Raw genomic sequence first — 20,887 nt, forward strand, 5'->3', positions numbered from 1 at the left:
ATTTTTGTACACTTCACATACACTGAGAATGATGTGTCTGTTCACATAATTAGAATTCATTTTAAAATAATACATACAATGAGAATGGTGTAGTAATTCTTCTGCAGTGAGCTTTAAGTTTAAACAGCACACATTTTAAAAGTGCGAGATCTGGAGGTTTAATGTCTGATTTCTGAAAAGACATACAGGGTGAGCAGTGACAACTGTAGATAAATGACTTTAATGAGTGGAAACAAAGATGTCCATTCTTAGTAGACCAATTTCAACAAGGATATGGATTGAGGTAAGATATGGTAAATAAATAACAAACTTAGAAGAAGGAGAAGTACACTATGTCGTCGTTATCCTGGTCTTCAGCGCTGGGTAATCCACTTATTCTGTTGTCATTGCTGTTAAATGCTACTGATGGTTCCTTAATTTGGTCTCTTATATGCAGTGACCACTGAGTGATATTTTTCTTGAACCATCTTGGGACACTATAATGCCCTTTGTAAAAGTTCCATGTAATAATGGCCAGTAATATCAGAGCTAGAATTATGACCAGGGGCAAGAGAGTGTCCTGCATTTCCACTAAAGCCTGCTGGGTTTGGGGATCCACAAACTCTTCCAGCCTCAGCTCATACGTAGTAGTTTGGATGACGTAGTCTTGACCATTGAAGGACTCTACACAGATGCATTTGTAGTTACCCTTGTCAGTGTCTGAGACATTGAGGATGAGCAAGCTGCCATGTTGGAAGTTGTACTTTTTGTCATTTTCAATTGGTTGATCATTTACACGCCACTGCACTCGGGACAGGTTTGATTCCAGCTGGCATGGCAGACTGACCATTTGACCCGGGTAGAAGATCTTAATAATCTTGGTGTTCTCTGTAACACAAAAAACGACAACTTTATCCAGTCATCTTAATTTTTCTAATTTTTGTATTGTTTTAATGAAAAAGTCACAATAGACTTAAACCGTACTAGCTTTCCTAGTGGATATAAAAATCCATCTGTTAACATACCGACTGCAGGACAACGTGTAGCATCTTTCAGACCCTGAACCACCTCCCTATAGGAGAAAAGAAAATCAAGAACATAACAGAAAATCCCACCTCAAGACATAGACTCTAGTACAGTCATTACAATATTTAACACCACAGCTCTAAATAAACACTTGATTCTGGATAAGTTCTTTATTCAGAAGGTTTCTAATTGATTCATTTTCTATAAGAGCAACTGGCAGTAATGCTAGTGTCTGTTGTGTATTAATGTGGACATGTTAGTTTAAGTTCAAATCAGTCACTAAATGAAATACTGTTTATATTTAATAATAATAAAAAAGCATCTTATAACTGATGTGGTGAGGCATGTTAATTTAACAATTATGGAAGTAGTAGCATGACAGTCAGAGGTTAAACTTTCACTTCTTTTTTCTTTTTTTAAGAAGCCTGTTTATAACTGCTGACAATTTACTACTGAAATGTATTTACTACATAACTGGAGAAATCATTAATGACTTTATTTAAAAAAAAGAAATGCCATTATTGACGAATTGCAGTGGTAAACAGTACGAGTTTTGTAGGACAAAATTTATGTTACCATTTCCCACCAGTTTATTGTTTCCAGGTTTGTGTTTTTTTTTTCTTTTTTTATAGCATATCACCACATCATGTCTTATTCCCCACAACACTAGATTACATTATATGAATAATGTATGCTCAGTACCTGTGTTCATCAGAATGAATGTTGCTTATAGCAATGCAGCTTTTAGAGACAAGGTCCCAGCCACAGTAGGGGTCTCTGGCCAGCACACAGTCAGTACAGGAAGTGTACTTGCTACACGCACAAAACGGCATCTGTGCTACAGCCTCCTCTGAACCAGCATACAGCAGACCCTGAGAAATGCACCAGTTGTTAAAAAGAGGGTGAAGCAGGAACAGAATCAAACTGAAGCTCAAGCTGATGTACGAAGAATAACATCAGTCATAAAATGAATCAGATGCGCAATGGAATAAAACAGAATAAGAATGTCATTAATGAATGATATGCAGTTATTTTATGTTATAGTAATGTGACAAAAGATGTCTATGACTGGCTTTTCACTAATATTATGAAAGTTCTCTAAATAGACACATTTAGTGACAGTTTTCTCTTCAAATGAGGTAAATGGACATGTGTGTAAAAAAAGAGCAGTTCCACATATTTCATAGCATAATGTTCTGGCCTAGCTTATACCTTCCTAATAAGATATTTAACTTTAGCTTAGATCTTAGCTAAGCTAAAGAAATTGCAAACTGGATTGAAAAAAAAATCTCTTTTTTATTTTTTTTTGGCTGCTACCTTTAATGGTCGCTTCAGCGGACCATTTGTCTTCATATATCACTCCACCACATCTGCCACTTTCAAACCAACCACCTGCATGTCTTCCCTCACTACATGCATACTCCTCCTGGGCCTTCCTCTATTCCTCCTGCCTGATGGCTCCATCCTCAGCACTCTTTTAATGATATACCCCATGTCCCTCCTCTGCACATGACCAAGCCACCTCAATCTAGCCTCTCTCTGTGCAAACCCTCTGTCCATCCTCATCAATCCAGCTCCGCCTTCTGTCTTTTTGTCAATGCCACTGTCACTAAACCATAAAACATAGCAGGTCTCACCACAGTCCTATAAACGTTCACTTTCACGCTTGCAGATACTCTTCTATCACTAATCACTCCTGCCACTCTTCTCCACCCACTCCACCCTGACTGCACTCTTCACTTCTCTAACACACTCTCCATTACTTTACACAGTTGACCCCAGATATTTAAACTCCTCCACCTTCAATCGCACCACTCCACTACCCTTCCTTCTCATTCACGCACATGTACTCTGTTTTGATTCTACTGACTTTTATTTCCTTTCTCTTCAGCGTAGACTCCATCTATCTAGGCTCATCTCAAACTGCTTCCTACTCTCACCACAAATTACAATATCTCCAGATAAGCAAAACTAAAAACCCAAATAACTTCCTATTTGCTATTATATTGTTATTATATTTTGCCCTGTGTTGTGCAAGTTTGCTTCTAATATGGCTTGCTGATCACTTACAGTTGCTAGCATGAAAAGCTTTTTTTTTTTTGTTTTTACAAAAAGGGAAGGTTTAGTGAAAAAATGAGGTGAAACCCTGATGGTCCATACAGAAATAGTATAGAAATAGTTCGATTATATTAGAAATGAACAACAGAAGTAGGCAAATACGTTTGTTTCAGGATTGATATAAATTGAACAATAAAAGAAGCTCTCTCTCTCTCTCTCTCTCTCTCTCTCTCTCTCTCTCTCTCTCTCTATATATATATATATATATATATATATATATATATATATATATATATATATACAGTGGAACCCGTTATGTCGATGTCCTAGGGGTCGCCAAAAGCATCGAGGTAACCGATGTTCGAGATAAACGAAAATCAAAATGGCGGCAATATATTAAAGTGCTTGAAATTTCTTTATGTACATGATGTGCGTTCCTGTTAGGAATCGACCTGCCACGCCCCCTTCGGCCCCCTTCAGCGTGTCAGATGTTTTCTCGGCCGCTTTCTCTGAAGCTCCGCTGCAATCGCGCACATATGGTGCTCGTTTATCATCATCACCAGCTCCTATTTAAACTTCCACACTCTCACTGTCCGTTATTGTTGGTATATGTTGGTTCACGGCGGTCGTTGTTATCGCGCATGCGTATCCCGGTACGTGTCTTCCCACCGGCACTCTCTCAACGGCTGCGCTTTTCTTTCCAAAGCGCACCGCGGATTCCCCCCCCCGATCCTGCCGGTGTTCATTCTATGCTTTTGCTCATCCCACGTTCGCTTTCTCCTCCCGTTCATCGCATAACATTTAACAACAAAAGGCATATGTGCACTAACTAACAGCAGAGATTCATCAGTATACAATACAACACCTGTAGCAGCTGTAAGCCTTGATTTTTCCGCCAGTTCCGCGAGTTCTTCTGCGGCTGCACCGAGATAACCGACGTTAAATGGCAAATTTTTTCCCCTTGTGCTCGAGATATTAGGGTTCGGCGACATAAAAAAAGTCGACATAACCGATAAAAAATGCTTAAAAAAAGCGAGAATTTGGCGGTTCCACTTCAAAAACGTCGACTTAATAGGGTTGTCGAGGTAACCGAGGGCGAGATAACCGGGTTCCACTATATATATATATATATATATATATATATATATATATATATATATATATATATATATATAAATAAATGATCTTTCTTTGCTCAAATACAACTGTCAACTTCTACAATGTTCCACTTTCTTGCCATTATGAACATAAAAACAGGATGTAACATGACAATGAACCACTTTAACCAACATCCTGGCCTAAAACAAATGTTACTCAACCATTCTCAGGTTGACCAACGATCAGTTGCTGGAAAAGTGAAAAACAACTTATAACACATTTGTGTAGCTTCAGAAATGAGAATGTCAAATGTAAGTGTTTTGAGGTTTACCATGGCGGTGGACAGGCGCAGTATCTTCACTGGCTCATTATGGTTAAAGAGCTGCACCTCCTCTATTATGACCATCTTCCTATCATAGTTGACTGCTTTCAGCACTGAACCACTTGCTGTTATAAAAACACATTTGATTTGTGAATGTTTATGACTGGAGTTTTGCTTAGACTATTGTAGCCCATGCAATTTATAAATCTTGATAAATTATGTGAACTGCAGATTAAATAATTACCTGTGCCAATAAACATGACCTGGTGGCTGGTCCCATCCAATGCAGTAGTGTTGGCCACTACTATACTTGTAAACGCAGCTCCTTTCTTTAACAGTAGGGGCTGTTTATAAGATGGCTTCACTGCCTGATCCATTAGTGGATTGTCTCTGATAAACAAAAGGGTTTCATCAGGCAGATAATTAGACCTAAAAATCCCTTTCTGCCTTGCATCATCGTTAATACACTAGACAGACAGACAGACAGACAGAGAAAGAGAGAGAGGGAGAGAGAGAGAGAGAGAGAGAGAGAGAGAGAGAGAGAGAGAGAGAGAGAGAGAGAAAGAGAAATAAATAAATAAATAAATAACTCAAAATACAAAAATAGTAAACACATTTTGTATAAGGAAATGCAGTACAAATGCAAGTTGGTACAGGGAAGACTTGGACAGCAAATATAACAATTTAAAAGCCATATATCATATTTTATGCAAATCACTGTGCAAGTTATTATGAAGGAAAATAACAAGATCATTGCTGTAGTAACCTTAGTAATTGAGACCATTGGCCAACACATTTCAAAAATCAAAATCAACCACTCAGCTCTTAAGTTTATTCTAATGTAGTTAAAGCCCTTTTTTCATTACTGCAGTAAACAGTTGAAAATGATAGTTGAATAATGTACTCACAGCTCCGGGACGGGGATCAGGCAACTCTCCAAGGTATGTCATCCATTTTGAAAAATTACCGTCTATGTGCAGAGTTTTAAATTTGCCTTCAGAATACACTTTCCGGATGTCGTTTATCCTGTAGGTGCACAGTGCAGAGAACTGCAACATGTCCCTGTGTGTCAAATCACAGCCATGAAATTAGTGTTTTAGGATTAGAGTTTCTGGAATATACTACAATAAGGATTACAAAGAGGGTTTTGTTAATAAAACATTAAAAGGTTATCATCTAATCCTACCTAAATGATTCAAATAAGTTTAAATAATAATTCTGACTATTATGAGAAAAATAATTTAATATATACTAGTGTATATTATATAAATATGACAGGATGGTACAGCATTGCCATCTAACAGCAGTAGGGTTCTGTTACAGTTTGTTTGGAAATTCAGTTTTCTCCAGTTTCCTCCTACCTCCCAAAAACTATTGGTATTACAAGGACTGGCTACACTAAATTTCCCATGGGTGTGAATATGCATGTGTCCCAACTCCCTCTGTATTCCCTCTCCTCCTCATCAGAGGGAGCCCTAACCCGAGTTCTGAAAATTCATGTTATTTCCTAGTCTTAGGACTTTTATACTGGGCTAATGCTAAGCTACAACATGATGTATTGTGTTTTCCAAGCCCATACCAAGCCGTGTCATGTTTGTTTCTTTGTGTAACAAACTTTGCTCCCAATTTCAACCATGTTTCCCTTCTTGTGTGTTTTTGGATTAGTTTATCCCATGACTGTATTGTGTACTGGACTCTCTTGCTTGCCACTTTGACTGTGTTTGTTGTATTACGGATTTGTTCCTTATTATTAAACCGCATGTAGATTTGAATCATCCGACTCCTGAAACATCGTCACAGAATACTTCGCCTTCTGAGAATCCAGCAGATATTCGGAAATTACTGAGCCTCATCAGTTATCAGCTATATACCTGCTAATTGGGAAGGCATTAGACTAGGCCTCAGCTATCTAGGACAGGGCATAAGCAGGTAAGAAGTTCCAATGCTTACTTCACACAACTCATACGAGAGGTGTTTGAATAGGCAGGAGGCCTAGATGTATCTGGGCAGATTCTACAACTATACCAGGGTTCTGACTTGGCAGCCGAATATGTTCTGAGGTTTTGGACCTTGGCAGCTAAAAAAAAATAGAATGATGCAACCCTCCGTGTGGTATTTCAAGAGTGATTGAACCCTGTCCTGCAAACTGAAATAGCCTGTAAGGAGCAAGACCTACCCAGAACCACCACCAACCTCTAGCCCTGGTGCTCTGGTACCCATGTTCTCCGGAAAGACACAAGTATACCATGAGGAATGCCAGCCCAGCCCCACTATGTTGAACCTGACCTTCTATTACTCATACAAGTGAATTGGGCCAATTGATTTTATACATGCTGTGCAATTATAGACTCAGGATCAGTTATTAATCTCATCCACCACCAAGTTGTCAAAGATCTGCATCTACCCACAGTCCCCTGCATCAGGCCACTGAAAATTACAGCCATCAATAATGCCCCCAAAGAAGATGGTTAAATCACTCACCAAACCACACCTGTAAAGATACAAGTAGGATTGTTCCACGTAGGTGAGATCTGTCTGTTCATCATCTCCTCTCCCATCAACCCTATTGTCCTCGGGTTTCCGTAGCTACATCCCCATGACCCAGTGATCTCATTAGAAAGTTTGAATTGCTGTGCTGGTTCCCAAGTTGCATGGAAAATTGCTTGGGGGTTACCCAAACCCCTCTGCGGCACAACCTCTATTAAAAGTCCTGAGTCCTCCAGGACTGTCACCATTTCACAAGAATATTACAACCTCAAGGATGTGTAAACAATGAAGGAGCTATGTCTTTACCCCCTCATCGGCCAAGGGGCTGTAAAATTGGACTGCTCCCCAATATGAATCCTCCACGATCCCGCATCTACAAATTATCGGCACAGGAAACCAAATCCATGGAGAAGTACATTGAGGAGGCCTTTCACACCACAAGGGGGTACTCTGAATATACCATAATGCCGTATGGCCTCACAAACAAGCCAGCAGTATTTCAAGTCTTCTCGAATTAGATACTCCGGGACCTCCTGAATTTTTGTGTCAATGAATACATAGATGACATCCTGAGATCACATAGAAGTCATCTGCAATACCTGGTGGACTCGGAGGGTTATAGGCCCAACTACTATGCTGAGAAGATAAGGACGACATTCTGGACCCCTACCTCACAGAATAATTCCAGTGAATCCATCCTGAGCAACCTGTTCCCAGAGTATGGGGCCGGCCTCATAGAAGACTACATAAGATGTTCCTAGCAGGGGGGATTCTGTCACAACTTTGTCCCTACTTACCAGAGGATTCCCGGGGTGATGGGTGATTCCTGACCTTAGGTTTTTTTATTCCGGGCTAATGCTAAGCTACATTTTTTTCCATAATTTGTCTTTCTGCAGTCTTCATTACATCTAAATGTATGTCATTCGGCAGAGACTATTACATGTATTTTATTATTTTATAATTTTTAATTAATCATGGCCTTGCTCAAGGTCCCAGCAGTAGCAACTTTTGTAGATCTGGGATTTAAAATAATTTCCTTCTGACCAGTAGTCTGAAGCAACCCTGTTGGCATGTGTGAACTGAACTGTACTCACGACTGAGAAGTAAAGACTCCGTAGAACACACAAGTAGTCCAGTTGCCTGGGCAGAAGAGGAATACATCTTTTATAATTAAAGGCAATTTGGTTTGAAGGACAGGACAGTCCAGTTGAGCCTTTAGGAATGATGTCCACCTCTTATGCATTGGCATCACTCCTCCCACATCCCTCTGGAGATTGAAAAATATAGCAAAATTCCATGTAAGCAAGTATAACAGTCAAAATTAATTCAGTATTTAATGTTTAAACAAATATCAATTGAAAAGTATTGTTCTAGGGAAGAGTAATTTTTCAAATTTTTACTATTTATTTCTCAAAAAAAGCAGATGTATCTGCCTGGTTCTAAAAATCTTAATGACCTAATTCAAAACAGCACAATAAATAATCTTAACCTGGGTTAAAATGGTCTCAAAATTAAGTTTTAGAAGTAGGAATGGTTCTGCATATTGGTTTACTCATTAAATAAAGCGTTAGAAAAGCTGTTGTGTGACAGGAATCATTTGCATTGAAAAGCCCAGTAATTTTGGACAAAAAAAACATCCTGTTGCAGGAAAGGCTACCTTACAGACACGGGCAACCCTTGACACATCCAACTTAACGTAGGAGTCGTACTCCACAGCTGTTTCACTAAAGAAGAGGTAAATCTCATCATCATCCCCATCTGGATTTTCCATTCCTTTAGTCACATTCTTTATGCCAATGAACGTGGGATCTGAAATCACAGAAATAATCAGTGAGAATAAATCTGGTGTTTAGTAGATGAATCTCAAGTACAGAGAAGTAATGTCACAATTTTAATTAACAGAAACTGTATATTTACAACATCAAAGGCATCTTTACATTGACCAATTTGGCAGTTTGTGTGTGCGTATGTGTGCAAGTGTGTCCATAACATTTTGGCCACTGATGAGGCCTAACATTATGACCATTATGACCTAATATTGACCTTACATACATCAGTGAGCCTTGGCGACTCTGTCGCCGGCTTAACACTGTTCCTTTATTGGACCTCTTTTGCCCATTTTTTCCTGCTTTATATATATATATATATATATATATATATATATATATATATATATATATATATATATATATATATATATATATATATACAGGGCAATGCATTATGACATTTTTTAATAACCCTGTATATATATATATATATATATATATATATATATATATATATATATATATATATATATATATATATGTCATGATGCATTGCTGGAATGAGTCCGTGACCATTTGAAAGAGGAGTTATCTAAGTTGATTGTGAGTATAATACTTGTGACTTGGCTGGAGTTTTGTATTTCTTTACTTAATAAAATATTGCATAATGAAATCGGTTCATTCTTTTTGAATAACCCTGTATTCTTACCATTAAACCAGGAATCTGAGTCAACTGTGCGTATTCTGTCAGGATGTCGCATTATAGCCATGTCTCTGCCCAGAAAATCCATAGACGTTGCAGAGTACAGCTCATCATCTAAAACAGAATTGTAATATTACTATAACTGTAGGAAAGGATTCCTATTCAGTTGTTTTTCCACGCTTCACCACTAGAGGCAGACATACAGTTTACCAAGCTATGACAAGCTACCCGTGACATCGCAGTGCACCGTCCTCCACCGAGAGTGTAAGGGGCCGGAGCACCGAGCGGCGGTCGTCATTGACCAGTTGCCATTCAACACCGTGCAACCTGTCACTCAGCACTGACTATTCAGCAGTGGCCTTTCAGCATGCATTCTGCATCACGCAACCTACCGAACAGCAACTAACAGAAGATAGCAAAAATTACCTCATATACTATATATATCTATCCTATACCCAGTAAAGTTAAGCTAGAGAGGAAAACTTCCTAACATTCGGTCCTTCGAGCTGGATAGGAAAAACTTCCTAACATTTGGTCCTTCGAGCCGGATAAGTGTGCTTACCACAGAAGTAGGATGTCAGAGCAACCTTCCAGCGAGTATCTGCGCCCACGACGCAGAACTCAGCCCCCACCCCACCTTAAAGACTATGAGGTGCAATACCCTACACAGCGTTCACGAGAACAAGCAGAGGAAACACAGCAAAACACAATGAGAGATGACTCTAGTATGTTACCTCTCGATTACAGTATTTCTCTTCCTTTAAGTTCACATGCTGAAGACATTGACGCAATTACGGGAGCTAGTAGCGCTCCGCATTCGGATGTTGACATACAACAAGATAAACCGTGGCTCACCTTACAGCCTTTCGAAATTGCTGAAGAGGAGGAGTCTTCTTTACAAGAGGACGAGGCTGCCCTCACACCCGTTAGGCATAAGTCAGAGATTAATGACATGGCAACTCCGTCAAGATACGTCGGCCATTCTGGAGGAACTCCGATAATTTAAGGTCCTTTATAAGGATATGCAGAATTTAACAGTAAATCTGCAGGCAGCTCTGCAAGCTCCCCGACCACAGCATGTCATAGAGACTCCAGTCCCATTTCCCAGAACTATCTATAAACCACCTGAGGCAGTGGTGCCAGAGCCAGTGCCCTATATTCGGCGGTCTACACCCTGCAGACCCTGGGACGAGACCACAGCCCAGTCCCAATCATAATTTTCAATGTCCTTCCTTGATGGGGCGGCTTCAGAGTGTTGTATCTCCGGACAAGTCCTATAAGGGCCCGCATCCAACAATTCCAAATTTCACCAGTCCAGACCCTAGAGAGTTCACTCATCTAAAGTTAGCCCTCAACAACATCCTTCCTCCCGATGCAACTGAATTCTTCAAGTATCAGATCCTCCTAGGACACCTCAAGTTTACAGAGGCTTGCCTAATAGCAGACTCTTTCCTGAATTCCTCTCAGCCATACACAGACACTATGACTATGCTTAATGATATGTATGGACTACCCTTTCAGTTAGCCCTAACTAAGATAGCAGAAGTCATGGATGCCCCTAATGTAGAGTCTGGAAATATAGCCAGTTTTAATCTGTTTGCCCTCCAAATTCAAGCTCTCGTGGGTCTCCTAAACTCATTAGGCTCAGAGGGAGATGGCGAACTACGGTGCGCCTCACATGCAGCACGCTTACTCACGAAGTTACCTCCGGATTTGCGTGCATCATTCAAACGTCACCTGCCTCATCAGAAATTTTACACTCTACCAGATCTGGCAGAGTGGCTCAAGCTTGAATCCCGGTGTCAAGACTCTGAGAACTCGAGTCAGAGAAAGGATCAGAGAAGTAAGATGGTGCGGCCCAAACCAGGCCCAGTGGCAAAGCATAAACTCGCTTCTGTCCTGCATGGAGCTGACTGACCCCCAGAAGCAGTAACTCGAGTGCTGACGCCCTCACATCAGTTCGAGCCAGCATGGGGACCTGAACAGAGCAGACCTCTGTGCCCATACTGCCATAGTACCGAACACTATTTAAGCCGGTGTACCACTTTCCAGGCGTTCAGTACAAATCAGATGATCAAGTGGATCAAAGACAACAAGCGTTGTTGGAAATGTGGACAATCACACTTAGCTAAAGATTGTACCCTTAAGAAGCCCTGTCATCTGTGCAGTGGGAGACATCTTCAAATCCTTCATGAGGTTAATAGCCGACCTCAAAGGGATAGTACCTGTCTAGTAAGTTCCACCAACAAAACCCTGTATCTAGACAGGCCAGAAGGTTACAAGAATGTTCTCCTAAAAGTGATTCCTGTTGTATTACAACACAACAATCGAGCCCTGAACACCTTTGCAGTACTCGATGACGAGTCCGAAAGGACTATGTTACTCCCAACTGCAGCTAGAAAACTAGGGCTACAAGGACAGAAGGAAGATTTAACATTAAGAACTATTCGATAAGATATTAAGAAACTCAATGGGGCAGCAGTTTCCTTTAGAGTACGCTCTATATCACAGCCCCAACAGAGTTACTGGATCCAGAATGCCTTTACCTCAGAGCACTTAGGTTTGGCTGAGCATTCTTATCCCATTGCAACACTCCAGCAGAGATACCAACACCTAAAGGACATTACTTTACAGCCCATTGATAAAGTACAACCCCTTCTTTTGATAGGAGCAGACCATCCTCACCTTATAACACCCGTTGAGCCTGTACGCCTAGGGCCCCCTGGAGGTCCAGCAGCTATCAGAACTAGACTAGGCTGGACATTACAAGGCCCAACATGCTTTCTGCAGCAACAGCTACAGCCTCAACAATGTTTGCATATCTCTATCACTTCTCAAATAGAAGAACTATCCTGGAATGCAGAGAGACTCTGGCAAGGTGATACTATTCCACACAGAAATGAGAAATTAGTCACGCGATCAAAGCAGGATCAAGTGGCAATGGATTTATTACAAACCAGAACAACTAGGGTGATGGTAGATGGAGTGAATCGCTATGCAACTCCCCCTTTGAGGAAAGCTAATATGCCACAACTCTGTGCCTCTAAGAACTCTGTTATGCCCAAATTAAGAAGCATAGAGCAGCGGTTGGCGAAGGATTCCGTGAAGGCAGTTGCATATAATGAAGAGATTAAGAGACTAGAGCTTGTTACACCTAACAGGTGGAATCAAGGCCCACCCTTTTACTTCAAGATGAATCAGATTGGCCAATCCTGCCATCCCTTAAAACCCCTGAAGATAAAGTGGACAGGAGAGCCAGTATATTCTGCGGTGTCACACAAACATCAAAGCCCATAGACCCCAGTAAGTACAATTCTTGGAAAGACCTTGTTGAAGCCACAGTTCAACACCATCAAAGTGATTTGGATCAACCTAGTTTACCTACAGCTAAGGACTATGTGACAGCAGAACATCTCCTTTTTCGTAACATTCAACTAGACAGTTTTCCAGAGGAATATGAACAACAAAACTCTGGTAATCCCGTATCCACTACAAGTAGATTACTCAGTTTAGCCCCAGAGTTTGACAAAGCCAGTCAGCTTATACGGGTAGGAGGATGCCTACGTCGTGCCGAAGGCTTAGAACTCCACACAGTTCCCCCTATTGTCCTAGACCCTCATCATCAAGCTACCAAATTACTCATTCAAGACTATTATAGTAAGCTGTGTCACCCAGGACCAGAACGAGTATTTGCTGAAATGAGGAGAAGTGTCTGGATACTAAGAGGTCGTGAAGCAATTTGAAAATCCCAGCATAACTGCATGGAATGTCGAAAGTGTAAGGCTAAACCTGAGAACCCTAAAATGGCTGATCTTCCTCCAGCACGCTTGAGACTTCACAAACCACCCTTCTACAGTACTGGTATGGATCGTTTTGGACCTTTCCAAATCAAAATAGGCAGACGCCTGGAGATAAGATGGGGAATAATCTTTAAGTGTCTTACAACTCGATGTGTACACATTGAGCTTCTCACAGCTATAGACACTGTTTCCTTCCTCATGGCTCTGAGAAGATTTATAGCACGCAGAGGCACCCCCCTCAGACCTGATATCTGACCAAGGCACTAACTTCCAGGGTGGAGAGAGAGAGTTAAAGGATGCATTAAAGAATTGCAGCCAGGGACTTCAACGGCATCTAGCCAAACAGAAGATCGAATTTTGATTCAACCCACCTAATGCCCCTCAATTTGGTGGCAGCTGGGAAAGGGAGATCCGCTCTATTAAAAATGCACTCCGTTCAGAAGTAGGTGCACAAATAGTATCAGAAGAAGTTCTTCAAACAGTACTTATCAAGAAAGAGGGAATCCTTGATAGCAAACCTCCAGGTTATGTCTCCTCCAATGTAGCAGATTTAGACCCAGTTACCCCAAATCTTTTGCTTATGGGGCGGCCAGACAGTTCTTTACCTCAAGTGATATACCCTGCCGATGAATCCATAGGACGATGTAGATGGAGACAAAGTCAAGTTCTCACTGATCATTTCTGGTCAAGTTTTGTGAGACACTACTTACCCAATCTCCAACTATGGCATAAATGGCATGCAGAGACTAAAACCCTTGCAGTTGGGTCTGTTGTTACGATTGTTGATCCCCAGTTACCACGAGCCCTTTGGTTGATTGGGAGAGTGTTAAGGACATTCCCTGGAGCAGATGGACAAATAAGGTCTGCAGAGGTAAACGTTAAAGGTCGATTATACACACGGGCAGTTACCCGTCTCTACCAGAGATAGCAGATGAGGACGACACCAAGATCAAACTGACAGACTTTTAACTAAGATTAAGGAGCAAATATGCTATGCATATTTGGGGCGGCAGTGTAAGAAAGGATTCCTATTCAGTTGTATTTCTACGCTTCACCACTAGAGTTTACCAAGCTATGACAAGCTACCCGTGACATCGCAGTGCACCGTCCTCCACCGAGCGTGTAAGGGGCCGGAGCACCGAGCGGCGGTCGTCATTGACCAATGGCCATTCGACACCGTGCAACCTGTCACTCAGCACTGACTATTCAGCAGTGGCCTTTCAGCATGCACTCTGCATCACGCAACCTACCGAACAGCAACTAACAGAAGATAGCAAGAATCACCTCATATACTATATATATCTATCCTATACCCAGTAAAGTTGAGTGTTCTGAATCCTGTACCGTGTTTTTACTGATGCGCTGGGGCGAGTACACTACCCTGATCAGCGCACACCAGAAACACCAGAAAATACTATGGTCCTTCGAGCTAGAGAGGAAAACTTTCTAACATTCGGTCCTTTGAGCCAGATAGGAAAAACTTCCTAACAATAACATTACTGTGATATATTTCGTTACATTCCTTTACTACAATCAAAAGCATTAGATTAGCTATTATGAGCAGCATATGTAAAAAAAATTATAATAAATACAAAAAAAGTGCATGATTATTTGTAATGAATATACAACGGCAATTCCAAAAATGTTGGGACACTGTAAAATGCAAATAAAAAAAACAGAATGCAATGACTGGCAAATTTTCTAAATCCATATTCTATTTACAGTAAAACTAAAACTATTCTTTTGATGGGTGCAACCCACCACTAGGTAGCCTCACGTCTTCTGTCTGTATACATCTGGGATCTGTGGAGACCAATTGCTAAAGTTTTCGGGGAAGAATGTTGTTTAATATGGATCTGATACAGAATTCTAGCTGCTCAGAATCCTGTATTTTCCGTTTCATGATGTGACAAATACTTTCAAATGGTGAAAGGTCTAGACTGCAGGCAGGATCGTTCAGCAGCTGAACTCTTCAACTACGAAGTCATGCTACTGTAATAGATGCATTATACATTGTCTTGCTCAAATATACAAGGCCTTCCCTTGATGGTGCCTTTCCAAATGTGCAAGCTGCCCAAATCATCACAGATGCAGCTTTTTGAACTGAGCACTGATAACAAGCTAGACGGATAGCTAGAGTTTTTAACTTTACTTCAGTACATTTTAAATAAGCTTTGGTCCAGAGAGGATGGTGGCGTTTCTGGATCATGTTCACGCATGCCTTCTTCTTTGCATGATAGAGATTTAACTTGCATTTGTGGATGACATGGCAAACTGTGTACACAGACAATGATTTCTGGAGGTGTTAATGAGCCCATGCAGTGACGTCCATTTCAGAATCATGACTGTTTTAATGCTGCCTGAGGGAAAGATCGGAAGATCACGAGCATCCAGTATTGATTTTCGCACTTGTCCTTTGTGCACTGACATTTCTCCAGATTCTTTAAAACTTTTAATGATATGATGTACAGTAAATTATTAGATATTCAACTGTTTTGCAATTTTATGTTGAGGAACATTATTCTGAAATTTGTAGACAGTTTTTCACAGATTGTTAAAGCTCTGCCCATCTTTACTTAGACTCTGCCTCTCTATGATATACTATTTATAGCCTGTTGTCAATTAACCTAATAATTTGCTAAATGTTTCTCCAACTGTTTAATTTGAATAAAACTTATTTTTCTAGACTTTTTCAGAACTTTTTTTCAGTAAAATGGTACATTTCCTCAGTTTAAATATTTTATATGTTTTCTGTGTTCTATTGTGAATAAAAGATGTTTAAAAAGGTTTATGAGATTTGCAAATCATTGAATTCTGTTTTTGTTTACATTTCACACAGTGTCCCCCTTTTTTTAAGAATTGGGGGTTGTAATAGAAATAGGTTTTTTAGAAACTTTTTAGAATTAGGGTTGCAATAAAAAAGAGTAAACATCATGGACGAAAATAATTACATAACTTATTAACTGAACGTTGTGGTGTGTGGACTGTTGCATCATGGAACAGTTTTGCTTAAGACAAATTGAGCACCTACCAAAAAATTCATAGACATATCTCTGGAAGGGATCAAATGGGCACTTTCCATAACCATTAAGTGTTTTATTTTCCAGAGTAAGCTCGCCATTTGTATAAGACTGGAAGACAGAACACAGCACAGGCTACATAAAACATTTACATGATGTGGCCAAATGCAGCTAAACATTTACTAAGCATAAAACACAAAGATCATGTCTACAATAATATCATATTATTATTACTCACCAAATGTTTACAGGCTGGACTGAAAGCATTGGTACCGCACACATACATCCTTCCATCTTTCCACCTATGAATGGCCCGAATGTAGTTCCAACACTCAGTCTGAAAATAAGAAATTACATACTGAGTCTAGTAAATTATGATCATCTAGACTGTCAGAAAAGAAAACTTTACATTCCAGATCAGTTCACAAAACAACACAAGACAGAAGAATAATGTGTAATAACATTATGGGCTGGGTTAGGACTAGGACTAGTAAAGACGAGTTGCATATCAGGGCTTTATGTGATAGCATTCCTGTTCCTAATTTGTTTTACACACAGTACTTGCTAGTAGAGTCTCTCCAGGTGTCTTCATATTTACTGCACAAAGTGTACAGCGTTAACCAGGTTTAAAAGAAATGTGGCCTTGTGGGTGAAGAAAACATGCAGTTCTGTAATTCTAGTTCTATTAAATAAAGATCATTATTATTAAATAGGTTTATCATAGGAAATTAGTTATTACTGAGTAGCAATATCACCCACATAAGTCTCTGTGTCAGCACCTGAGATAAAAATTACTCGTAACCTTTTAGAATAATTGTCCTTATCATTCTGCTGAGCTCTTAAGTAATCAGTGTCTGTTTCAGTGAGCTCTGTTTACTAACTTTCTTGTTATTAATGTCCTGCTATTAGATAATTTAAACAGTTTGTCCACTGTCATACACTGTATGTATTGGGACACCTGACTTATAGATCCATATCCATATCATTCTTCCCAAAATTGTTTCCAGAATGTTGGAGGCCCACAATTGTATAGGATGTCTTTGGATGTGTTACAGTAGATTTTCACTTCACTTGGACTATGAGACCCAATCTTTGTTTGAGTATAAAGATGCCCCTGTGCACAAAGCAAGCTACTTTAAAATATAATTTGCATGTGTTGGAGTGAAGGTGTTGAGATCTTGGTCTGCTCCTCTTGAGAGCTCTGACCTCAACCCTAATGAACACCTTTGGAAGAAATCGGAATACTAAGTGCACCCCAGGCCTCTTCACCCTACATCAGTACATGACTTTACTATATATACACTACATACTTTATGATGAATTTATTGTGATTTGTTTGTACTTTTTTTTGGTCATTTTTGGTCAATTCATCTGACAGATTCCCCTCCTTTGGTCTCAGGCTGTCAGGTGGTAAGGCCTTAGCTTGTCTATGTTTAGTCAAGCTTAGCCTTCACCTTCTTTCAAAGCCCATGGTCTTTTCTAGAATGAATTGACTATGCTGCATTACGCATAGTGTAGCCTTCTTGAATGTCTTGAAACACTGGTTGATTTAGCCTGACATTAGTGCTAATCCAGTGTTTTCCTATGCATTAAGCTTGTGCTGTCACTGTATTGTGATTTGGCTATGGATCTGAAGGAAAGGAGATCAAACCCCAACCACACCAAGCTGCCACTCCTGGGCCTCTGAACAAGGCCCTTAAACCCATATCTGCTCAGTTGTATGAAAGAGATAAATGAAACTCTCTGGATAAGGGTGTCTGCCAGATGATATAAATGTAAATTTTCACACTCACATAACACACACACACACACACACACACACACACACACACACACACACACACACACACATATACTACATATATTTAGTCAAATTATATTTTAATAAACTTTTATACTTATTTTATTTACTCCAGTTTTTATTGTTTTTCACATCAATTGGTGTAGGAGCTAGAGATTGTTGTCTGTGAAATTGAAATTACTCTGCATAATGATGTGTTCCTAATGTGGCGGTCAAAAGTACAACAAATTCCATTTTTACTCAGCTTTGATAAAAACATACATGAGAGGACATGCATGATGCAACCATTCAATCTAACTAAACCCACTGATGGAACAAAAAACATGAAAAGAGATCTCACCTGCAAATTTCTCCCTTTGTGTAAACAAGTATTCCACTTATCTGGAGTCACCTCCCACTTTATCTAAAACAACAAAAATGGAAAAAAAGTGTACTTCTTTCAGCAACATAAACACACAAACACACACACACACACACACACACACACACACACACACACACACACACACACACACACAAAATAGCTGGCAGCAAAAGTGAGTACACCCTAAGTAAGTTATGGGTGTACTCAGTATTATTAGCAGCTATTTTGACGGTATTTTAAAAGTTAAATTTCTACAGTTTAGTATATAATATATACACTAATAACCCATTTATTACATTGGTTACGTTCCAAAACGGCCCACAATAAAAGAAAAACCACGATAAACGAACGCCACCCCAAAAATGCTTTTTTTTTATTGTTTAAGCTGTAAGTCATCCCCCCACACACTTTAAACACACACAGAAAACATTTGTAAGAATATAGCGAGATTAATTTTGTGTAAATTCATAGAAATACAGTACACTGTTTCATATTTATAGTGATTACATGTACTGTACATTATAACGTTCTGTAGTAGCGAAGCCTATGCATAGTTTCTCTGCTTGTTTATTGGTTGAAATGTCCTATGATGTCAACAAAGAGGCTGAGACAAATTAGCTATGTGGCAAATGCAATTCCGAGAGGCGAGATTTAAAACACGGTCAAGTGGGGGATTATATATTTTATATATATATATATATATATATATATATATATATATATATATATATATATATATATATATATATATATATAAAACATGTACATACAATGATGTAATGAATATAAAGAATAGGAAAATGATAACACTTATTATAATTAAAATAACAGTAATTAACATCAGTGAAAGAAATGACTTTTCATTCAGTGAAATACAGCCTACGTTTGATAAATAAAGTAGTAAACTCCACTTTATAAAATTTATTTGTGGAGCATATAGAATGTTTTAGACATGAGATGGAAGACCTTATGGGATGTAGGTACTAATTAGAGATTAAAAAACTATTAATAAACAGTTCTATTAAAAACGCATGTTTCATGAGCATTGTAAATAAAAAATAATATAATTTTCCTAACCATATCCTTCTTGTGGGTAATGTTAGCGAGGTCCAGGGCAAGGATGGTCTCTCGAGCCCCGAGGATGAGCACACCCATGTCTTCCATGAAAAGCATGGCAGAGTAGTTCCTCACTCCTTCCTCCTGAAAAATGTATCCTCCATTTCCTAGCAACAGCAGAAAAGGGTTTAAGCCCCTAGTGTAGTGGAGTAGCTAATGGGAAAGTGCTACTTGTAATAAAGAACAGAAGAGTACTAAAAAGTAGAGAAGATGTAAAGCAGAAGTAATGCTTGATTTATTTGCCATACAGTGTTAATTATTAACCCAATAATGTTCTGGGATTTTCTTTTGTGTCTGCAGTACTGATATATATATATATATATATATATATATATATATATATATATATATATATAAACACAGCTCACTTACTGCTCAGGGAAACTGTTTTTCGTGGGGTGCTGAACAAAGGCAAATTCTGGGCTGAAGTAAATACAGCTGGACCCCAGAAAGACAGGATGATAAGGAGAAACAGCATGTCCTTAGCTCTTCTGCTAAAGCACAAGGTAATTTTTAGTCTCTCTGTCACACCATCTTACTTAAAATGACATTCATTTACTTAAATGATAAATAATTTAAATAATAATTTAAAAATATTAGAAATTATTTATAGTAAAATGTCAAACAATACTCCTTTTCCTAGCATTAAGCACAAATTCTAACAACTATTTTTTTCAAATTAAGCATTAACTTCCTTAACTACAGTAGCTCATTTGTTGGCTCGAACCACACAGGCCAGCCTTCGCTCCCCACATGCATCAGTGAGCCTTGGCCACCCATCACTCTGTCACCGACACACCACTGTTCCTTCCTTTGACAACATTTGATAGATACTGACCACTTCAGAATGGGAACACCCCACAAGAGCTGCACTTTTGGAGATGCTCTGACCCAATCATCTAGCCATCATCTAACCACAATTTGGCCCCTGTCAAACTCGTCCAAATCCTGACACTTGCAAATTTTCCTGCTTCTAACACAATCTTTGAAAACAAAATGTTCACTAGCTGTCGAGTATATATCAGGACCTGAGAGAATCAGCTTGCAAGCTTGTTCAAGGTTATTTTTTACAAACCACAACCCTAAAAATACACATACAACTCACATCCTTCCTATTAACACGCTAAGAATCACATATTCGACGTCTAAGTGGAGCTTGATGGTTGAGGATCTGGGATACTGATTAGAAAGTCTGGGTTTTTAAGCCCCAACATTGCCAAGATGCCACTGCTGGGCCATTAAATAAGACCCTTAACACTCTCTGCTTCAGGGGCACTATATCACTATATCTGACCCCAGTTTCCTAACAAGCTGGGATTTGGGAAGAAAGAATTTCACTGTGCT

General features: G+C 39.4%; 1 protein-coding gene across 2 annotated transcripts; it reads right to left on the reverse strand.

The window, feature by feature from the left end:
- Positions 1 to 204: 204 nt before the first annotated feature.
- Positions 205 to 20,032, reverse strand: LOC124402682 (semaphorin-4E-like). 2 transcript variants are annotated; one of them, XM_046875833.1, is made up of 14 exons: positions 19,916 to 20,032; positions 19,505 to 19,650; positions 18,404 to 18,466; positions 16,501 to 16,599; positions 16,274 to 16,373; positions 9,449 to 9,556; positions 8,628 to 8,779; positions 8,065 to 8,237; positions 5,392 to 5,545; positions 4,728 to 4,950; positions 4,493 to 4,608; positions 1,708 to 1,877; positions 1,005 to 1,051; positions 205 to 867 (listed from the first exon to the last, which is right to left on the reverse strand). In XM_046875833.1, exons 1-14 carry the CDS (start codon positions 20,019 to 20,021, stop codon positions 311 to 313), a joined length of 2,214 nt encoding a protein of 737 aa, XP_046731789.1. In that variant the 5' UTR covers positions 20,022 to 20,032; the 3' UTR covers positions 205 to 310. The 2 variants fall into 2 exon arrangements, with proteins under 2 accessions (XP_046731789.1, XP_046731788.1); XM_046875832.1 differs by having other exon boundaries at positions 16,274 to 16,397.
- Positions 20,033 to 20,887: the final 855 nt, after the last annotated feature.

This window comes from Silurus meridionalis, chromosome 20, assembly GCF_014805685.1.
Source record: "Silurus meridionalis isolate SWU-2019-XX chromosome 20, ASM1480568v1, whole genome shotgun sequence".
Classification (NCBI taxonomy): Eukaryota; Metazoa; Chordata; class Actinopteri; order Siluriformes; family Siluridae; genus Silurus; species Silurus meridionalis.

Excerpts from the sequence above, each read along its gene's own strand:
- LOC124402682 (XM_046875832.1), bottom strand. The coding sequence starts at position 20,021 with ATGCTGTTTCTCCTTATCATCCTGTCTTTCTGGGGTCCAGCTGTATTT. Across the intron at positions 9,557-16,273 it reads ATATGTCTATGAATTTTTTG|ATGATGAGCTGTACTCTGCA; the intron begins GTAGGTGCTCAA and ends ATTCTGTTTTAG. Across the intron at positions 4,609-4,727 it reads GGTCATGTTTATTGGCACAG|CAAGTGGTTCAGTGCTGAAA; the intron begins GTAATTATTTAA and ends TTTTTATAACAG.